Here is a 23,184-nt window from a genome sequence, read left to right on the forward strand (position 1 = left end):
AAATTCTCATCTGCATCTCAAGCTAGAGCTCAGGATATTGATTCACAGACAGAGCACCAACTGCAAAGAGCCTCATGTGAAAACGAGGCTGGATCCACAAAGCAGCGGAAGCAAGCATGACTGACTTCGCATCTCCACACCAAAGAAAGCATGTTGCACTCAGAGGCCTAGGTTTTCAGTAGGACTTTTGGACACTCCTGCTAGAACTTGGAGCTCTCCCCTAGGCTCTGTCATCAGAGCTTTAAGGACCAGAACGGTAGGCTCAAGTGGCTCCAAACTGATCAGGGCCTCAACCCACTTCCCCCAGGACTAATGAAAGGAGGTAAGTAAGGGAGTCGTATTTGAAAGTGCAGCCATGGCCAGCGATACAGCAAGAGAACTGAGAAACAGGTGTAAGGGTACCGGACCTTCTGAAAGCCCTTCCAGCTCAACAGGCTTTGAGTGAGTCCTAGAGCCAGGAGGCACTGTGGACTGGCACTTGCTGAGCTTCAGGGGTGGCTACACACTTGTCAAATGTGCAGGCCTAGACAGGGCTGGAGTCACACACACCAGCACAGATGAAGGGAGGGAGGAGGCGTGACTGAGCACAGAGATTTGCATCCATCCATGTATCCAAATTGGACACTCTGGGCTGTGGCTTTGCCTTAGTGGCTAAAGCAGAAGAAAATGAAAACAAGAAAGGGATGGGATGTGCCTTTTGGGAGGTTACACAAGACACAAATCTTTACTAAGAGCCAGGCATCAAGGAAAATGCATGGAATAGGAGAGTCACAGTCTGTGTGGGTTTCTCATCATGCTGAGAGGCTCTGGACCTACCGAGGTCTGAGAAAGGAAACCCTTTTATTTTTGCGATACTGTAATTGCCTATGGCAGAGGTGGGATACGTCGGGCCTGCAGGCCCTATAAGGTCCCCAGGAAATCGTTTGCTCTGGACCTGCCAAGGCAACCTCAGTTCCAGCCATCACATTAGGGATGAGTTAATTAAATCTTCGACCAAATATAGCAAGCTAATTTTTAAGTTGATAATTTCATAAGGCCTGCGGATGATGTTATAAATTTTGGCATTAAACAGGTTTCCCATCCCTAGTCTCCAGGAACTGGTGTCCCAGTTGGATGATCACAGTTTTACGTAGTTGGTGTCGGGCCATTTACTGCCTGCCCTCCCAGGAGCTGCAGAGAAAGGTCTTGTGGTGGGAGGCGGGCAGTAAATGGCCAAACATCAACTACATAAAATTGTGATCATTTAACTGGGACACTAGTTCCCGTGATGCGGAGGCAGATCCAGGTTTTGTGGGGCCTGAGGCCTTCATGATTTGGCAGCTTTCTTTAAGAATACAAAAATAAAAATTAATTGCTAAGGCTGCTCCCAAGATCCCGGAAGAGGCCTGAACCAGTGAGGGATCATGGCACCTACACTTCATTATCTTCTGTTGAATTCACCTAAGAGCTGGTTAGGCAGTTGTTGTTAAGTGCCATCGAGTCGATTTCGACCCATAGCGACCATATATAGGGTTTTCAAGAAGCAGCTGGTGAGCTTGAACCACCGACCGTACAGTTAAAACGACTTTGCAGTCTGACGCATTAGCTCACAGTGCCACACCAGGGCTCTATGCTGTTGCTGTTATGTGCTGTGGAGTTGGTTCCAACCCATAGTGACTCTGTATAGGGTTTCCGAGGCTGTAAATCTTTAAGGGAGCAGAAAGCCTCATCTTCTCCCACAGAACAGCTGGTAGTTTCAAACTGCTACGCTACCAGAGCTCCTTTAGTAGCACCGCATAAAGACCCGAACTCACTGCCACTGAGTTGGTTCTGACTCACAGTGACCCTGTGTACCACCCTGTTGACAGTGTTAGAGCAGAAACCTCATCTTTCTCCTGGGGAAGGGCTGGTTGTTTGAACTACTGACCTTGCTACTTGACCCAAGGCAAATGCACTGTGCCACCAGGAACCTGGGTGGGGGTGGGGGTGGGCCACTGAGTCGGTTCCAACTCAAAGCAACCTGGTATAGTTTCCAATATGCTGATGATACAACTTGCTTGCTGAAAGTGAAGACTTAAAAAATATTTACTGATGAAGATCAAAGAACACAGCCTTCGATATGGATTACATCTCAACGTAAAGAAAACAAAAATCCTCACCACTGGACCAATAAACATTCTTATCAATGGATAAAAGATTGAAGTTGTCAAGAACTTCATTCTTCTTGAATCAACTATCAACACTCGTGGAAGCAGCAGTCAAGAAATCAAACGACGTATTGCATTAGGCAAATCTGCTGCACAAGACCTTTTTAAAATGTTGAAGAGCAAAGCTGTCAGCTTGAGGACTAAGGTGCACCTGACCCAAGCCATGGTATTTTCAATAACCTCATATGCATGCGAAAGCTGGACAGTGGATAAGGAAGACCATAGAAGAATTGATGCCTTTGAGTTGTGGTGTTGGAGGAGAATATTGAAAGTACCATGGGCAGCCAAAAGAACCAATAGATCCGTTTTGGAAGAAGTGCAGCCAGAGTGCTCCTTGGAGGCTAGGATGGCCAAACTTCGTTTCTCATGCTTTGGACATAGTGTCAGAAGGGACCAGTCGCTGGAGAAGGATATTATGTTTGGTAAGGTGGAGGGTCAGAGAAAAAGAGAAAGACCCCGAGAGAGATGGATTGTCCAAGTGGCAGCATCGATGGACTCAAGCGTGGCAACAATAGTGAGGTTGGCCCAGGATAGGGCAGTGTTTCGTTCTGCTGTGCATAGGGTCGCTATGGGTCGGTACTGACTCAATGGCACCTAACAACAACAACATAGTTCCGAGGCAGTAAATTTTTATGAGGGCAGCCTGCCTCTTTTCCCATGGCATGGTGGGTGGGTTTGAACCACAGACGTTGTGGTTAGCAGCCTAGTGCTTATCCGACAGTGCCACCAGGGCTGTTTTTGGCATCTCATATTGTTGTTAAGGGTTGTTGAGTCGGTCCCAATTCATAGTGTCCCTGTACAGGGTTTCCGAGGCTTTAAATCTTCCCGGGAACAGAAAGTCTCATCTTTCTCCTGTGGAGCAGCTGGCAGGCTCACACCGTTAACTTTCTGGTTTGCAGTCCAGTGTTGATCATATGGAGCCGCCACACTTAAAAAGAACTGCAGTTTCACCTTCAGACAAGGACAAGGATCCTATAGCCACTGGTGTCACTAGGGGGGTGCAGACCACACCAGGTGACACTGTCAAAGGAGTAACACCAAAATGAGTCTATAACACTTATTGCTATTTATTATTTTTGTATAAAAATATCCCTAGTTATAATAACAGCAGCAGGTTCTTAAGCTCAGTTTACATGTATCATTGTACCTACAAGGCTAAAACTCTAGGCTAACTTGTTGAACCTTCTAACATGCTCTGGTCAGAGCTGCCATTATTGACCAATTACGTCGATCCTTTTAATCACGTGCTTTGTGCGCAGCCGTGCTACAAGTAAACTGTTGTTTTTATTGCTGCCAGTGTTACCAAACAACAAAGTGTTGTGTTGTGTAGTCGCTGATTTAGTAGATTTTTCTGGTGTTTTAACTGTGGTGGTATTTGTGAACTTCTACAAATAACTCTGAGAATGAAGGAGTAATTAAGGGAGAAAGAAAAAAAAAGGTTTCACGTAAATTACAACATTAATATTGTAATGTCACTAATAATGAAATTCAATGTAGACTTTCCAATAGTTTGTATTCATATAACCTAAGAAATGGTACATTTAAGCACATTATCACTGATTTAGCACCCATTATTCTGATTAAAGTGGGTAAGAGATACTACCAAGGATTCTGTATGGTGTGGCATGGGAGGAGGTCTGTAAGGGAGAGGGGGGATCCCGAGTTACCTGAGTGACCGCAACCGAGGTGACTCCAATGGCCCACACCTCTTTTTAACTCATCCTGGACATTAGGCCAACGATTGGAATGGTCTATACGGCATAGAACAAGAAGTTCTGGGTTACAGTAACAGACAAGGGTCCTTCCCCTCAATGCTTTTTTATACCTAAACTTGAGGGGCTTCAAAAAGTTCTTTACCATCCTTTGTTGTTAACCGCCATTCAGTTGGTTCTGGCTCATAGCAACCTTATATAGGGGATCCTCTATAGGGTTTCCGAGGAGCAGCTGGTGGGTTTGAACTGCTGACCCTACAGTTCACAGTTCAGTGTTAATCCCACAGTATGATTTTTAACGCAAGCTTGATGAACTTCACTGGCCTGGTAGCGTAGTGGTTACGAATTGGGCTGCGAACCTTAAGGACAGCAGTTCGAAACTACCCGCTGCTACACGGGAGAAAGCTGAGGTGTTCTGCTCCCGTAAAGATTTACAGCCTCGGAAACCCTGTACAGGGTCACCATGGGTCAGAACCAACTCAATGGCACTTAACAACAACAACAATCTTAGGCCTGGTGTGGCACTGTGGGTTAATGTGCTGGACTGCAAAATCAGTTTGATCTGCAAGGTCGGTAGTTCAAGTGGGTTGGAACCGACTTGATACTTAACACAAGCAATCTAAAGTACAGTTGCTGTGTAGTAGTCACTAGAGTCCAGGGCTCCTGGTAACTGAGGGATGCACCTTAGTGGTCCCAACTAAGGGTGAAATCTTCTGGTATGGCTCTGTAGGATAAGCACTGGACCGTACATTCAGCTTGAATCCCAAGGTCAGTGGTTCAAACCCAACAGCTGCTGCTCAGAAACCACACAGAGGGTCATTATGAGTCAGAACCAGCTCCAGAGGACTTAACACCCACCCCCGACCTCAGGAGAGTCTGTCAGATGATCTGTCTTTGTTTCACTCATTCCGGAAATCCCTCTTGTCTAACTAGCCCTTGTGTTATTTACAAGAAAGGTCACAGAGTTCTAGACACTCAACTAAACAGATGCTGTGGTTACTACAAAGCTAGCCACGTTTATTACGAAGTGGAAACAATGGCTCTATATTCCCGACTTATCTCAAAGCATATTGCAGGAGAATTACTTACTGATGCCTTGAAATCTCTGGATGAAAGGTGCTTGGAAAAATCAAAAGCATGATCGATCACTTTCCTCACCGGGACTGTCACCTTGTGGGCCCAGCAGTATACTGTACAGAAGACAAGTTAACTGAAGGCTTTTTGTTTATTACATCTAAAGAGCTCTACATAAACAGGTAACATTCAATAGGTCAACATTTTTTTTTTCCAATGCATGTAATAAATATTTTCACTTGGTACTTTTATACAAACTGACATTGGTCTACTATACATTTTTAAAAGCCATTTTACTGATTTGGCATGCGGTATGGAAATTCTAAAGAGAAAGTTTAAGGCAATGAATCACAGATTTAAGTTCATGGAATTTATAGTAACTTTTCTATCTGTTTATATACATTTTCCCCTTTGTTAATAAGCAATTATCAGCAGCACACTCTGGGACCACCAGCTAATCTTCCTCCCTCTTTTAAAAATCCAAGCGCTGTGTTTTATTAAAAAAGAAAAGACAAGAACAACAAAACAAAACAAAAAAAAAAACAAAATATGAAATTCAACATGTATTGGTAAAACAAAATTCTTACCAAAAAAATATTAAGTGTGCTTCAAAGTCTCAAAGATCTTGAAGTATTTTAAGCATTTAAAATTGATTTTAAAATGTGCTTCCCACAGTTACTAATTTAAAATTGGGATATATATTTGTTTCAGACAGCTGACAAAGGAAAATCTGCCAAGAAATCATTTTTCAAAAGCTTAGATAAATCCTTCCTAACTCGGTAATGAATTGTGGTATCTAAATTAATAGTAGGGAAACGAATGCTCAAAAGAGTCAACCAAATATTGCTAAAATTAAGATTGTTGTAATGTCAAATAATGCCCACAAAGTAATTAAAAAACACTTCAACCCTGCTACTCACTCAAACAGCTATTTTATCAAAATGTGCGCGCGCACACACACACACAGTACTGTACAGAAACACATGTAAAAAGAAGCACATTTATGAGCGACAAAGGCAACAGTGACAACTTGCCTAGAGATACTGAGAATCACTATTCATCCACAAGCTGCATGTCAATACTGGAAGGGAGTGGAGGGTGAGGGTGGGTGGGCTAAGGAAAGAGATGAAATGATTATATGCTCCTTTTTTGGTTTTGTTTTTAGTTAGGAAGATGCAGTGCATAATTCTATTAATAATTATTACCGAAAACCACTGACTGATATTAACCATAAGACCAACAGAGTGGTAAGTACTAATAAGGTAACAGTTTGGAAACAGAAAGAACCAAGTTCATCACAGAATGGAATGAAGTAAAATCAAAAGCAAATGAAGCTGAAGAGCTCACTGCTTCTCCCATGGAAACATGACCATAGCCACTGGGCGGACATTTATTTTCCCTATTATCTGTTCTCCCTAGACTGGTACAATCCCGGAAACAAAGGGACATTAACCTCTCCCAAACTGGGCTAAAGAAAGCAGAGGGAAGGGTTTTCAACTGCATCATTGAAAGGGTTTGTGACTCAGCATCACAGTTACTGATCAGAGTTTTGAGACCACTAACAACAGAAAAACAAAAACAGAGAAAACTATTTATCTTACCTTAGGTAGTTGCCTTAAGAGACATATGTCCTATTGCAGTATGAAATAAGAAGCAACCCCCAATTTAAGTAATTTCTACTTCAATCTGAATTTAAATACAAATTATACGATTAGATATCAGCCTAAATTAATACGTCAGTTAGAACTCTTAAAAGTGTTTACTCACCATAATACCAGATTCATTAAAAAAAAACTTTACTATTTCCTATTTTAACTGACAATGATTCCATTTTTGTTGTTTGTTTGTTTTTATTGCAAATTGTTTAGTGACTATAACTTAGCCATTTATGTGTGGAGTACACATGCATAGGGGAAGACTATATACCTCACTTTTCACTCACACACATGGTCTATAAATACATATATACACACACACACACATATACATATCAACACCAACATTTCCCCCCCGAAATTCAAGTCAACAATTTAGTGGCAGCGAGATGCTGTAAAAACAGACATTATTTTTAGACGCCACATAGCCATGTGAACCATTTAGTTTCGTATACAACTGAAGATACAGCCATCTTGAATTCTACCTGAAAAGACAGTTCATTTTGTTACTAATACAAGGTTTTTAAAAAAGTTTATACACAAAAAGTGGTCCTTCATTAACTCTGAGAAAAAATTCGTTGGCATTTAACAGCTGTGATATAAAAATCCAGTCTGGAAAACTGGCCATCATTGTGCCCTTCTTTGTCTTGTCTTTGAAACCTGCACTCTCAGTCAACTACAAAAATACTTCCTACACCGGAGAATGTAAGACTCTCTGATGAGGATTTGGGGACACAAGTAGAGCCACTTTCCCCTCCCTTCAGCCCTCACTCATTTCCTGAAAAACAGCTTTCACTCTATTTACATGTTCCATTATTAAAAAGATTGGACTGATTCATAAATTAAAACAAAAGACTTTTCCTATGGCATGCGTGTCTCTAAGAATGAAGAACACAAAACTAACAAGGTTGATAGGCTAAGAAAGTAAGTATAGTCGGAACCAGAGTCAAAATGACTAAGGATCAAACCCATTTTGAATTTCAATTGTTTATCAAACAACACATTTCTAAGACTGACATGTGTGGTGCACTGTATTTTCAAAGAAGAACTGACTTCTCGGATCATTGGCTTTCTTTTTTGGAGGTGCTGTTAACTTTCCTTCTGTCAGCTGCACAAGACATGCAACAGGGCTTCCTAAACTACGATTACCTCCTACTTTGGTATGAAGATCTTATATGAAAACTTGTTACCCTGTGGCCAAAAAAAGCAGGTGTTCACAGACTTTGTGTAAATACACAATACTGGCAATCCCGATTTAGAATAAAGAACTAAAGTGTAGTATTCACAGGTCTGCTAAGCCTACTCTTAACTCTTACCCTGACAGCTTTACTCCATTCTCTCTAAAACATATTCTCAGGGGATACATAGCAAACAGGAGAGAATATGTGATGGAGTTCATGCAATTGGGATAGTCAATAAAAAGATGCTTTTATGTGAGTTCAAGGCCTTCAAAGCACTTTGAAAGAAGCAGGCAACTGACATACCAACTGAATGCAAACATGGGAGGAGAAGGAACAGTAATGACAGGAAAAGACACACAGACCCACACCCCGAGCACAGCCACTGACAAGCTATGTCCTGAAATATACAGGGAATGCAGTGGGACAGATGAAATTTATAACTTAAGGCTGGATAAAATATGCACGCACACGCACACACACAAACAGAATTCAATTCTGTCATTTTTAGCAAATGGAAATTAAGCCTATCTTCCCCCAACCCCTCCCCCCACAACAAAGAAAAGCCCACAATTTAAAACTTCAAACATGCAATTCCTTTTCTGTTATTGCAAATAATGCCATTTGTCTGAAGTAAAATGAAACCAAAACCATAGGACAAATGATGAAAATCTTTAGAATCCAGAAAAAATAGGAACTGAAGGTGGTTTGTGGGTACTTGTTTTTTTTTTCTTTTCTTTTCTTTTCTTTCGGTTTTTTTTTTTTTTTTTCTCTTTTTTTAACAAGTGTTTTATCAGACAGGCAGTCTTAGATTTATATACAAAAGTAAAACTGAAAATATATAGTTTTGTTCTCTGTACAATTCTTTTAATTTTTTTTTCCCCTAAAAAAAGGAAAAAAAAAATAAAACAAAACAACACGCTTGTGTACTTTCTAAACAGAATAAGGTAAAACAGAGCCCAAAGCTCTCTTCTTTCTGCCATGTTCATTCGATCTGGGTGGGAGTGGGTGTGGGGCAGGGGAGTCAGTCCAGTGAGATAATGTCCGGTATGATGCCGAAGATGGAGGCTGTGTCCGTGCTGCTCCGATTTGTGACTGGGTGGCTGTGGCTCTCCCTCAGGCTGTTGGAGGACACCAGGCTGCTGTTACTACCACTACTGCTTCCATTGGTGGTTGGCAGAGAAGTACTACCTCCTGCATTTAACTGATCGAGAAACATCTGAGAGGAGGTATACGGGAAAAACCGAGACGAGTGTAAGAGGTCTTGATCGTCAGACACTGCTGCGGCTGCAGCGGCCAGGAGGGAGGTGTTGTAATGCTGGAGAAGGAAAACAAAAGACACAGGTTATCGGACTCATTTCTAACCATATAAATAGGCACTAGTATACCTGCTGTTTCTGAGAAGTTTAATTAAGATACTATGCAAAATCAAATGGCCTTAAGTAATGATTTTTTATTTTGAGGGACTTTTTATATTTGAAACCAGGGGGGCGGGAGAATTCCAAATAAAATTTGTATTATTTTAATATATATTGCAAACAATTTTCAAAATTCTATTTCTAAAGAGGCATATGCTCAGAAGCACAAAATGTCTTCTCCTAAGGAGATACCTGGCCAAGAACTCCTCCAGCCAATAAGATGCACTCTATAAAGCAGCACTAGAGACAGACAAACGGTAGCATAGTGGTTTCGAATTGAATCGGGCTACAAACCACAAGGTCAGCAGTTCGAAACTACCAGCTGCTCCGCGGGAGAAAGATGAGGCGTTCTGCTCCCGTAAAGATTTACAGCCTCGGAAACCCTGTTACAGGGTGGCTATGAGTCGGAACCGACTCCACGGCACATAACAACAACAACAGAGACAGACAGACATTGGTCTGCCATATACTCACCACACTTGGAACAATTGGATTCTTATTGAAATTCTTTAAAACATTAACAGTAAAGGGTAAGAGCACACCGAATTCTCCAAGGAAACTTTCTTTCTCTTGGCTATATATGACGAGGCCCTGGCGGTACAATGGAAAGCACTTGTCCTCAACAGTTTGACCCGCCCAGTCGCTTTGTGGGAAAGGGCCTGGGAGTCTACTCCTGGAGAGATGGTAGCCTAGGAAACTCTGTGGGGCAGCTAGACACTGTCACACGGGGTCGCTACAAGTCCCAACTCACTCGGAGGCACACACTACCACACTGGGTTTTTCCAAGGAAACACATTCTTTCTCATGGCCACATATTACACTCTTAAATACTTTAATGTACAATCAAGATCACAATTTTTTCATATAGCATACCTGATTGTCTCCTGATAAGAAAGGAAAGAAATCTAATCCTGTAGGACAAAAAAAAATTACTTTAGTTTTGAAAAAATTATCAAGAAAAAACCCTTCCAAATGCCCCAATACTTCACAAACAAATACAAATCTCAAATGCTATGTCATGGTAAGATTTTCTTAAGCATGAAAAGGTGAGCTGGCTGAGCTCTGTCTTCCCATCTCTAGATTACTAAAGCAGACACCAGGCATTAGCATTAATCCCGAGCCCCTTGACTCCATTTGTAACAGCGGGCCACTGATGCCCTCTCGGCTCTAACACCAAGGCCCCAAACTGGCAGAGCCCTTTCCACAGAATGCCTGCTCTCAATGACTCTCTTAAGTAACCTTTCAATCTACTCTAATTTACCCCTCCCAAACACTCATAATTATGCCATCATTTGTGCAGAGACAAAAAGACTGAAATTGATGTTAGGTAAATCGTAACACTGATTTTCTCTCTCACTCACTCTTCCTCAACTTCCCTCACTTGCTACTAGACTTTCAGTGGCACTAGGGTGTAGAGACCTGAGGGTTGCCTGGGAGCTGTGATGGTGATTATTACACAAGGACCAGCCCCGGTCCCTGGCTGCCTGGGATTTGACGCAAGTCTTCTATGTACATTCTTGTTCACATGACCCATGTGTAACCAACTGTAATGCAACGAAGTGCAAGTCAGTCAACATGAATAAAAGATCTCATTCAGTCACCCTTCAGGTCTGGAAAAGAACTCACCCTCATGGCCTGACAACCTTGTCGCAGTAGACAGGTTTACCGGGTGGGGCGGGGGTGAGGGATGACACAACAACACTAGTAAAGTATGTTCACCCCGGGACAGTCAATCATTCACAATCAAAGGGGCAACACTGTCCTAAGGCCAACACTGAGAAGGGATGGGAGGGCAGGTGGAACGGAAACAGGTACCACAGGGACGAAGCAGAACAAGTGCTGTTGCACTCACTGAGATAAAAACAAAGCATATGATTTTGTTGAATGCAAACTGATGATCCTGTCTGTAAACCTTCATTCAATTCACAAAAAGTTAAAAAAAAAACAACCCAGAAACAAAACCCCCTTCATTATGAGATCTAATCTTAGAGAAGCACCAGCAGCAGATACAGGTAAGTGTGGCAACACCACCTAAACTAACTCCATTCACTGTGCACTAGGGCAGATTACACTAAGAGGACCAGCAAAATGTGTAGCACGTGGGTTTCCATAGTGACATTTGGCAGCAGGCTAAGCGAGACAGGCAGATACAGGGCCTCACTGCCCAACAGAGTGGTCACGAATCACATGTGGCGGAAGTTTTGTTCTTTACTGAGCTCATATTAAGATGGGTAAGAGGTCAGACTACCCTGTATTAAACATGTCACAACAACACAGAAGGTATTATTGCAGTAATTTGGCTCTTGTTTTAAACAAAAATAACAGATATGCTTTCTAAAACAAGAAACTATACATTGTTTCCCTTCCAGAAAAAAAGAAAAAGCAATTTCCTTTCCCTTGCCTCTTCTTTTTAACTACCTTTGCCGTCACTCAAGTTAGCATGTGTCTACACCTTCATGCAGTGAATAGCTCACTCCCTCTTCCCTACCATCTTTGGTAACCATGGATGTTTATTATAACCATGACTTTTAATAGTAGTGATCTCATAGAATATCTGTCCCTTTACAATTGACTAATTTCACTCAGTATAATGTCCTTCAAGTTCCTCCACATTATATGATGTTTTACACATTTGTCATTATTCTTCAGTATTGTCTAATATCCCATCATGTGTTTGCACCAAACTTTGTTCAACCATTCCTCTGCTGATGGGCATCCAGGCTGTCTCCATCATTTTGTGAATGTGCATAGTGCTGCAATGAGCATAGTTGTGTATGTATTTGTGTCATGTCTCTTATTTCTTGAGGATAGGTACCAAGTACAGATTGCTGGATCATATGGCATTTCTAGTTCCATCTTTCTAAGAGATTGCTATACCATTCTTCACAGTTGCTGAATCATTTTACAACCATAACCTGCAGTGTAGGAGGGTCCCATACCTTCTCCAGCATTAGTTGGTTACTAAGTTTCTTTATTCTGCTATTAATGCTGGGATAAAACGGTATCTTATTATTGTTTTGATTTGCATCTCTCTAATGGCTAGTGATCGTGAGCAATTCTTCATATTTTTTGGTCGCCTGAATGTCTTCTTTGGTGAAATGTGCATGTCCTCTGCCCATTTTTAACTGGATTATGTATTGTCTTCTTATTGAAGTGTTGAATTATTCTATAAACTTTAGAGAGTAGCCCCTATCTGATAGATCATTGCCAAATTGTTCCCCCAGTCTTTGGGTTCTCCTTTTACCCTTTTGGTGGAATTTTCGGGAGGTTCCCATAATTTGTTTTGGCTTCTGATGTCTGTTATTTTCAGTTGTTTGATAGTGTATTTATGTCATGAATCAGAACCCCTGGGTTTATCCCTTATCTTTTCACTGATGATCTTTATAGCTCTAGGTTTTACATTGAGATATTTTATCCACATTGAATTCATTATTGTATATGCTGTGAGATCTGGGTCTTGTTTCACTCTTTTGTAAACAGATTCCCAGTTTTGTCAGCACTCTTTGTTGAAGGGATTCTCTCTTCCCCACTGAATGTGTTTTGGTCCTTTGTCAAAGATCAACTGAGCGTAGGTGGATGGATGGATATTTAAATTTATTAAAATGAACAAATTAAAACTTCATTTCTTCCACTGCACTATCATCACTGGGGTTGTTGCTGTTCTGACTCATAGCAACTCTGTAAAGGGTTTTGAAGGAGTGGCTGGTGGGTTTGAATCATCAACCTTGTGGGGAGCAGTTTCAGTGCTTATCTGACATCACAGAAAGTTCTATTGGACATTGCCAAAATAGGGTTTTCATAATAATCACAAAGAATCCACTCAATTTTCCAAGGTTCAAGTCCATCTGCCAGTGACCCTGGAATTTTCTGTACTATCCCAGCGTCTAAAGGGAGAAACTCTGGCCACTGTCTGCTGACTAGCCACTGTCTATGAGGGCAGGTCTGGTCATCAGGCCAGTTGAGGAAGACCCCGAGAGATAGGAGTCTAGTGTTGCTGGGGTGGGGCCAGGGCTTCAGACCCAGTAGGAAGTGAAAGGGTTGGAAGAAAGTCACCATATAGGTTTGCTAGCCAGTGGGCCCATCTTACAACCTTCCAAGCCTTAAGAAAGGAGCTTCCTAAGTTAATTAGGTTATCCATCCCCACACCCAATTCAAGTTCATCTCAAATGAAAGAACCCTTCTAGAGGGAACTCAAGCTTTACTCTAATGTAAAGGATTTTACATAATGACACAGTGAGATAATGTGTCATCATACAAACACTCAAATAATAGTCTAATGATTGGCATGTTTTTAACCTTAAATTTGTAATCATTAACCTTAAATTCGTAAGAATAATCTATTCATGTAAATGATTACTGATAACTCCTACTGCAGTGCGCAAAAGCATGCACTGATATTTCAAACTACTCTTCAAAAAAAAAAGGATCAGCTTCAATGGAACAAAAATGTTTATTTCCAAATGTATCCATTCTAAAAGATACCACAACAGAGTATCTACAATGCATGCTGCACTAACTGGAATCAGGGAAAATAATGTTCATAAACATCAAAATTCAAAGTACCATATGGGAAGCCATCGAAAAACAACTTGCTGGGCACACTGAAGCTCATAAAACCTAAAGAGCTAAAAAGCCCACTGCACTTCTTACCCTCTAGTAGTGAAGCAGTGGGTTACAGATGAAGATACTATCAAGGACCTCCGTCTCTAGTCAATCTATGACCACAGTATAAAGCTCCCCCAGGTTCCTTGGGTCCAAACCCCTATATGCCCCCCATCTCTCACCTCTCCCTTAGACCCACCCAGAAGAGGAGTATGCAGATCACAGGCACCCCATGTGACAATACAAACAATCAGTGACTTACCTTGTAAGTCATAAGGCATGGGTGTCATGTGGAAAGGATGCCTGTAGTCTTGGATAAGGGACGTGTTAATGTAGCTCGTGTCTACAGCAGGGAGACTTGGAGTTCGGGACACTGGAGACGCTTGATGTGGAAGACTTAAAATGCTATAAAGGAAATGTTTGCACAATTTTCATAAGTGAGTCCAACTAAGACAAGCAGAGTAATGTATAATTTAAACTATCCACAACTATTAGGAAATACTTTATGTACACTGTAGAATTCTGGCAAAAGTTATAGGGAGAAACAGAAGGGTGCAATGATATTCAACATCCACAAACCACTCGCTGTTTTTGGAACATCATCTACACTTTTAGAACGTAGGGAAAGATGTGGTAGAGCCAATTCACTGTGAGTGAAAGGTCTCTACAGCAGAGGACATTCTGAAAGCCTTTTCACTCAAGCACTGAGGTGCTGGCAGGAGCCCCTGAGTTAAACGTCTTTGAGTAATGGCCAGGTGCTCTGTTTCCAAAGTCATAGCCGTGAAAACTTCACGGAGCACACAGTACAACAACACAGGGGTCCCCAGAGTTAGGACCAACCCAATGCCACTGCTGGAGGTTTGCTTTGCAGTTCTGGCTATTAAGCCCATAGCGACAAATGTGGGGACACAGCAACCTAGACAGTTAGGGCTGGACTGCTGTCGCACCGACTTGTAAGCTGTTTAGTGTCATCGAGTCAGTTCTGACTTATAGTGACCATGTATAGGGTTTCTGAGGAGCAGCTGGTGAGCCTGAACTGCCAATTTTGCAGTTCAAACCGACTTTGCAGTCCAGCGCATTAACCCACAACGCTGGACAAGAATCAGAATAAAAATGGGATCATGTCTATCTGGGTATTAGCACGTTGTCTGTATAAAAAGGTTCACTGAATGAATGAGGGCAGTGAGACTGGGAGAAAAAATACTCCAAAATGAAGAGGTGATGAGGGAAAGGTCTAAAAGGGAGAATAATAGAACCGAAAAAAAAACCAAAAAACCCCACAACAAAACAAAACAGAGAGAGAGAAAGAAAAAGTACTGAGGGGCCTCTAGAGTAAGAGTGAAATGTAAGAAGTTGAATGTCAAAATATTTTTATTATTGTAATTTAAAATTAAGGGGAAAGCATAAAGGCGAAAGAAATTAAAAAGAAAACAAAGAAGTTAAATTCTTTTTTTTTTTTTAAAAAGAATTTACACTAGTCCTGGATAGAAACAAAAGGGTTATATGGCCCACAATTGGCCCATACATTTTATAAAATGAAAAGAAACAAAGAAAACAGAGCCTGTCTTTTGCTTACAAAACCTCATTTATAGTATACTTGGGATGTGGGAATGTAGTTTCAAAGGTACAGATTCTGTCAAAAGATGCCAAGGTTTGACCTCCAGGAATAGAGCCTAGTTATGATCATCTAGCCATGTTGTTATGAATGGGACATGAAGCATAAAATACTCTCACCCGCATCATAAAAAATGTTTCATCTAATGGAAACTTTAATTAAACCTCTTACAGCTATGAAAAGTACTATTTTCCATTAGCTGTCTCCTCTGACAATGCCTAAGGGACTACAAGAAAAAAGCAAGTAGTTGAAATGCTTGTGTTTGAAAACATCTCAGAAAACCAAACAGGATAGGAAATTTCTGGGCAAAATCCTAAAACAGAAACACATTGAATGACTAAAGAAATGTCTGACATTTATTACTGCTTGCTTCTTTTGGACTTCTAGATGGCTCCTTTTCTTCCCGTTTTGTGGTAATATTCAACCAATGCATTTCCACCCTTATACTGCACAGTAAAAACAAAATGCTGGGTTTAGGTTTCTACTTACTGATCACTGGTACTGAATATGACATTACCACCTTATTTCTAAAAACGACATACACTTTCAGAGATCCTGTTTTTTATATGAGAGCAGAGAAAGAAAGGCCTGACATTTGCAAACACTGTATCTGGGTTCAATTAGTTACTGAGATGCTCAGGAAATACTTAATGCAACTAATAAAAAATTTCAAACATAATAAACAGAGCTATGTTTAGAGAACTGTAAACTAAATATTCAGAGAAAAAATACTGAATTACCAAACAATTAAATTTTCCTTTAAAGGGGGAAGAAACCATAGTCAGAAAAAAAAGAGATATAAACACTGCACTGTTTATATATAAACTTAAACTAATACTATTAATATAAACTATGTTACTATGTAGAATATACATAATGCTTCAGCTAGCCCATAAATTACATTTTTATACACTCAAGTTTCTGAAACATACTTTATGCTACAATTATGGCATCAAAAAAATCAGATGACAAAATATATTTTGTCATACTATGATTTGATATTAAATACAAAATATCTTAGAACAAGAACTTTGGACAATCGCTCAAACTATGCTAAGTGTAGTGGTTATGAGTTGGGCTCCTAACCTCAAGGTCAACATTGTGAAACTACCACCTGCTGTTCCATGGGAGAAAAAGATGAGGCTTTCTACTTCCTTAAAGATTTACAGCTTTGGAAATCCTATGCAGGGTAGCTATCCTATGAGTTGGAACTGACTCCCTGGCACATAACCAACCAACCATCCAACCATGTTAATTTCATGTAATGTGGGTTTTTTTTTTTTTTTTTGGGGGGGGGGGGGGCCTCCAACCCAAATTATCCTGCAGTACCGCATCAGTATAATAACACTAATTTTTAAATCTTCATTTATTTTTCTGTAGCGTGTGCTGAGGTGAGCTACTATATAATAAAAATATCAACCTTTATAATTTTTGTTTATAAAATATAGATTCTCAAAATAGTCAGTGCTCTGAAAAGTGAGTAGCTGTATTATTATAACTGTGCTGTTTCATTGCTGCAATTTTACCTTTCAAGTAACTGCAAATATATTCAGTGCTATTTATGGACTTTTCTCCTCTGCCATACATTCTTTTTTTGGGCACTACTGTTAGTTAGGACATTTCTAGAACAGCTTCCATTCAGTTACAATAGGCCATGTGACTATACTGATACACAAACACCTAAAGAAGCACATATCATCTATTTCTAGGTGTAGCACTGTGGGTTAATGCGCTGAACTGCAATGCAAGGTTGGTGTGAACTACAAGGTCAATGATTCAAGCTCACCAGCTGCTCCTTGGAAACCCTACACAGGGTCGCTATGAGTCAGAAATGATTCGACAACTAGGAGCAGCTAGTGAGCTTGAACCTCGTGATTCAAATAGACTTTGCAATCCAGAGAATGAACCCACAGCGGCACACCAGGACTTTTGCACTATCGCTGACTTGAGACTAATCGAAATATGGAAAACAAGTCTTCCTAAGTCATCTTTGACCCCTTCATTGCCAGTCTCATACAGATATTGAGGCAGGTTTGAAGCATTCATCTGATGTTACTCAGCTCACCAAGTGAAAAACTCAACATACATATTTCTAGTGTGAGTACTCTAAATCTTCTATGTAGCATTAGGATGACTTAGGAACTTATTAGAAATACAAATGTTCTCAGTTACTGCTCCTGAGTCAGAAGACAGTGAGCGAGGAGTACTGTATGCTTTAATGAGCACTCCAGGTGATTCTGATGCACACCAAAGTTTAAGGACTACAGTCACCAATTGGTACAATGAGTACTGTACAAAGTCACCCTTTATTTTAGCGCATTATTCTAATCTCTTAAGAACATCTAAGAAAAATTCTCATGGCTAAGTTAAGTTTCACAATAACGATAAATCACCTTATTTAACAGGTCCTCAACTTAAAAAATTAGCTTTCACAACTATTTTTTTTTTTTAAGTCTCAGCACTTACCCTTTATTATTGAGAGGTGACGTGGGAGACAGGGACGGGCAGGTCCTCTTGGCAGAAGGCTCTTCCTCCTCCTCATCAGATGAGCTGTCTATGGTTAGGTCGATCACCTCCACTTGCTTGTTTTTACTTGAAGACTGGTTGTGAGGAGCCACATGATGCTCCAAGGTGGAGTTCAGACAGCCTGCAGGGGTGGGATTGAAACACAGACGAGAGCACCTATGACTCCTCTCCCTTTCTCAGTGTCCCTGTGGGCTGACTCACAATATTGCCAGAGAGTAAAATACGAAAATTGGCTCTATTCTCCTAAGCGTGAAACTATTACTTGGTTTATTGGCCATTAAAGGAAATTTTTTTTTTAAATAATGAATCTGGGCAAATAAGCATTAAGTCTTAAGTCTTTCTTCAAATAAAAAGCAGTTCGAGAGTGGAGACTAGATTTTCTGGATAGTATATGACATACTTAAATATTATGGTAACAGTTTTTAAAAGTCTTGGCCTTCTTTCCACAAAAACACAAAAAGCCAGGGGAATGCTCACTACTCCATACCAACTCTTTAAAATATAAAAGGATATTATTTCAAATGCATGATAACTTTACAAATGAATTATTAGATCACAGTACTTTGAAATCATTTATCAGAAAAGTTTTACACCTGGCTAAAAAGGAGTTCTACTACTTCTGACTATTCAATCAATAATTTAATAAGTGTTATTAACGTATTTACAAATTGCTTAGTGTTCAAACAAAATTTATGCAGTTTAACAGTGAAAACTAAGGCTTTACAACAGCAGGGAAACAGAACCATCTTTTAGAAAACAAACACTCACCATCAACTCCATTGTAAGAAGCAGACACTTCCTGTACTTCCTTTTTTGATCTCATAGGAGCCCAAGAGCCATCCTCCTTAAACTGTATTTCATCACAATCTGTACAGTATTTTAGGATTTCCATAAACAAGCTATAAAAAAAAAATTGTTCTTTGAATATCACATTTTAAAAATTATACACGATTTTCTTTTCATGTTGTTAAATCAATCCCGGCTCGCGGTGACCTAGCTGTACCAAGGAGAATGTTCATAGGGTCTTCAAAGCTGGAGTCCTTTGGAGACAGATCACCAGGCTTGTCTCCAGAGGCACCTGAGGGCCTTTTGGCTCCTGGTCAGTCAAGTGCTTAATTGCTTGCACCATCCAGGGCCCAATCATTAGAACCATTAGTGCTCTGAGTGCTTTAAATGTCAGAAGGTACTAACACTGCAGCAGACACCTCCAAAACAAGGAACACTGAGTTCAAAAGGAAAAACATATTCACAGCATTACTAAACTTTGAAAATATTATTTCTAGAATCATGATAATCCTAAAATACATAACCGAGAAAACACAACCTTTTTAATTAATATTTTCTTCTCTGTTTCTCTCTCTCTCTCTCACACATACACACAACTTTTTATAACATTTAAAAAAACCTAGTTGGGGGTGGGATCTAAAACTATTCGGGTGGTGGATAAGCACTCAACTTTTGAACCTTTTGAACGGGTGGTGGTGGTGTGCCGTGGAGTCAGTTCTGACTCATAGCAACCTGCATAGGGTTTTCTGAGGCTTTAAATCTTTACAGGGGCAGAAAGCCTCATCTTTCTCCTGCAGAACAACTGGTAGTTTCAAACTATTGACTTTGAGGTTAGGAGCCCAACTCGTAACCACTATGCTATCAGAGCTCCTTTATATAGTTTAAAAAATATTACTATTCAATTTCATATTTATTATTGATAATGGTCATCACTGAAAATTAACATAAAACAGTTAAGTCGTGTTTATTTTTCACATGAGCCATTTGTTATCTTTTATGTTCTGGATTTTATTCACATTGCTAACTATATCCCATTTCTTAGGTCACACCATCACAAACTCCCATATTTTCTCAAATACTATAGAGTAGTTTCCTTCAATGGTTTGCTAGGGAATACAGGAAATATTACGTAGATCCTCCTTTTCACAATTTATCATTGTTCAGTGGCAAAAAAGAGGCTTGAGTTGGGAGAAATTTAGAGGAACATTCCATAATGTCAGATAGTATAGAAAAAACTGTATGACTATTTTAAAAATAAGTGACTTGTTTTGATGCTGTAGCTGGACAGGTAAAAAAAGACAAGTATATCAGAGGGGGAAAAAAAGTAAGCTGCCATTAACTTCCCTGACCAATCTTAAAAGCCCTTACAGTGAGTGGGAAAACATGTATGATGGACCATGTCTAATACTCAACACAATCTCATGAAACAGACTGACTTCTACTAAAGCCCAATTTCTGGTGGGCTTAAGCAACCAGAGTGACACAATTCTTTCATTCTTTCTCAGTGTGTTCTAGACTCGTGTTAGGAAACGGACTAAGAATTCTCTTGCTTAGAACCACTAGTGCTCTGAGTGCTTTAAATGTCAGAAGGTACCAACACTGCTGCAGACATCTCCAAAACAAGGAACACTGAGTTCAAAAGGAAAAAAATATTCAGACTTACTAAACTTTGAAAATACTGATTTCTAGAATCACGAAAATATGTAACTCAGAAAACACAACCTTTCATATTAATATTTTAATCTCGAAGCTGAGGGGTTATAAATCCAGGTAAGAGATGATCATTTCAAGGTACAAGGGAACACTTTCTAAGTGACATACCCATCAATAATAAGGTGTTCATATGGAGCCTTCTTATCACAGACAGGACAGACCCAGGTTGGTTTTTTCTCATTCATTTGAATATAAAGAGTTGCATCAAAACACTGCAGATGAGAACATGTAAGGGCCCGACATGGAATGGTCAGCCTCATTTTACCAAGCTTTAAAAGAAAGAAGGAAAAGTAAATATTAGACAATTGTTACTATAAATTTAAACTTTGGTCCACATTTCCTGAAACACAATGTGTATGTGTTTGTTTTCATCAATAACATGGGAGAACATTAAACACATTAAGGTTTTAAAAATCATAGCCTTTTTTGGGAAGTTAAACACAATGACTCTGGCATGGCTACAAGGGTTATTTATTTACTAGAATCCACAACTCATAGAATTGCTTTTATGAAGGAGGTAGGTACATGAGCCCCATGAAATTGCATGCACAATTTTGTAAGCATGTGTCTATCACTTTCCCCAAACTCTTATAGTTGTTGTTGAGTTGGTTCCAACCCATGGAGACCCTGAAGCAACTGGTGAGCCTGAACTGCTGACTTTGCAGTTCAAACTGAATTTGCAGTGCAGCGCATTAACCGGCCACCACACCAGGACTCCAAATTCTCATAGTACTAATTCAAAACAGTTAAGAACCACTTTGTTGTTGTTGTTGTTAAGTGCCATCGAGTCGGGTCCGACCCATAGCGACCCTGTACAGCGTTTCCGAGGGTGTAAATCTTTACGGGAGTAGAAAGCCTCATCTTTCTCCCGCGGAGCGACTGGTAGTTTCGAACCGCTAACCTTAAGGTTCGCAGCCCGATTCGTAACCACTACGCTACCAGAACCACTAACTAGGGATTTTTGTTGTTGCTAAAGGCCGTTGAGTTGGTTCCCACACCAAGACAGCAACTAAGGATTAGGGAAAAGGGAAAAACAGAATGGCTTATTAAATATTTCTTCCCTCATTGGGACCCATCACAACTTGGTCAACATCCCTGGACCTCTAGCCTCTCGCCGGTCATGGGACTTCCTTTTCTTACACTGCAAATGTTTTATGAGCGGACACACACTGAAACCGACCTGTGTGCCATCGAGTTGATTCCAACATAGTGACCCTACAGGACAGAACTGAACTGCTCCTTACGGGTTCTGATGCTAACTCTTTCCGGGAGCAGTGTGCCAGGTCTTTTCTCCCATGGCATGGTTGCCTCCAGGGTTCCTCTGAGTCTATCTACCCTATGAATGATGCACACTCCTGCTAGTTTGGGCTCATGAATGCAGATAAGCTGTCAAAGAGCTGCCATAACATGACTACCTGCCTTGGAAGGCACCTCAGAGTACAACTGGATGACCGCTGTGGGGATTTCACGCCAGCAGTATAGAAGTGATTTGCTTTCAACAACAACATTACTTGCTTAAGTATCCGGAAAAGATTGTCTACATATTTGCCAGTTCAAAGAGGATATGAGGTAAATGAGGACAAAAAGAGGAAAAAAAATCTTGGCCTAGAAGAATTTCAGGGAAATGTGCACTTTCCTTGTCTACTAAGGAACTGAACTGTCAGCGAGAGCCTGAAATGATTGTTAGGCTGGCAGATTTACTGTGCCTCCACCAAAGGCACTTCACTTCTCCAGGCTTCTTCTTCTACTTCTAAAGTAACACTGTTTCCTTCTCCTTTCTTCAGCAGATAGAGGGGTGAAGAATGAGAAAGGACCCACAAAGTGCTACAAATCCTTGTTGTTATGTGCCCGTCGTGGAGTCAGTTCCGACTCATAGTGACCCTGTACAGAGTTTCCAAGGCTGTAAATCTTTACAGGAACAGAAAGCCTCGTCTTTCTCCTGCGGAACAGCTGGTAGTTTCGAACTGCTGACCTTGTGGCTCGCAGCCCGATTCGTAACCACTACGCTACCAGAGCTCCTTTACAAATACTTAGATGGAATAATATTAATATCAGTTACATTATTCAAGGTACAGACAAGAGGGACCTCCCAAACAGAACTAGTAGCTCTGCTCTCCATGCTCCAGTCCCTACACCTGCATGTGACAACATTTCATTATAACATTTACATATGTGAATATGTATCAGAAACATCCCCAGCACTTAGAAAGAAATGTACCTGCTAATGTCCCAGTGAGAATTCAGATGTGCAATGGTCTAGAATGGACCACTTATGGAGGGTATGCAGGTCATACTGTACAAGGTAACTGAGTCTGAATTCTGAACTTAGACTACCCATTGTTCATAGCAACCCTCTAGCACAGAGATTTCCAAGGTTACAATCTTTAGTGAAGCAGATTGGCACCTGTTTCTCCCGTAGAGTAGCTGGTGGCTCACTGACCTATTGGTTAGCAGCTGAGCACTGAAGCACTATGCCACCAGAGCTCCTTGGACTTAAGAGTTGTTAAGTGCTGACTCACAGAAGTGGTTCAGAAGTTGAGTGCTTATCCTCCAGCGTCACCCGAGGCTTCAAGATCAGCTAAATTTAAACGCAGGCCCCACTATTTACTGTGTAAATCCAGAATGCAATTTAGTCTCTCTGTAACACAGTTCTGTGAAAGGATGGTAAAACTAGCATCTACATCACAGTGTTGTTGCTAAGTGCCATGGTGTTGGTTCT

General features: G+C 40.5%; 1 protein-coding gene across 1 annotated transcript in view; it reads right to left on the reverse strand.

The window, feature by feature from the left end:
* Positions 1 to 8,585: 8,585 nt before the first annotated feature.
* PIAS1 (protein inhibitor of activated STAT, 1) overlaps positions 8,586 to 23,184 on the reverse strand; it is a 121,064-nt gene continuing 106,465 nt past the window's right edge. Inside the window, exons 9-14 of the mRNA XM_006866557.1 lie at positions 20,574 to 20,734; positions 18,735 to 18,865; positions 17,907 to 18,087; positions 14,088 to 14,230; positions 10,097 to 10,134; positions 8,586 to 9,123 (exon numbers count right to left, since the gene is read on the reverse strand). Coding sequence (XP_006866619.1) covers positions 8,830 to 9,123; positions 10,097 to 10,134; positions 14,088 to 14,230; positions 17,907 to 18,087; positions 18,735 to 18,865; positions 20,574 to 20,734 — 948 coding nt within the window. The 3' untranslated portion in view covers positions 8,586 to 8,829. The remainder of the gene's footprint in view (positions 9,124 to 10,096; positions 10,135 to 14,087; positions 14,231 to 17,906; positions 18,088 to 18,734; positions 18,866 to 20,573; positions 20,735 to 23,184) is intronic.

The sequence above is a fragment of the Chrysochloris asiatica genome, unplaced genomic scaffold (genome assembly GCF_000296735.1).
Source record: "Chrysochloris asiatica unplaced genomic scaffold, ChrAsi1.0 scaffold00092, whole genome shotgun sequence".
Classification (NCBI taxonomy): domain Eukaryota; kingdom Metazoa; phylum Chordata; class Mammalia; order Afrosoricida; family Chrysochloridae; genus Chrysochloris; species Chrysochloris asiatica.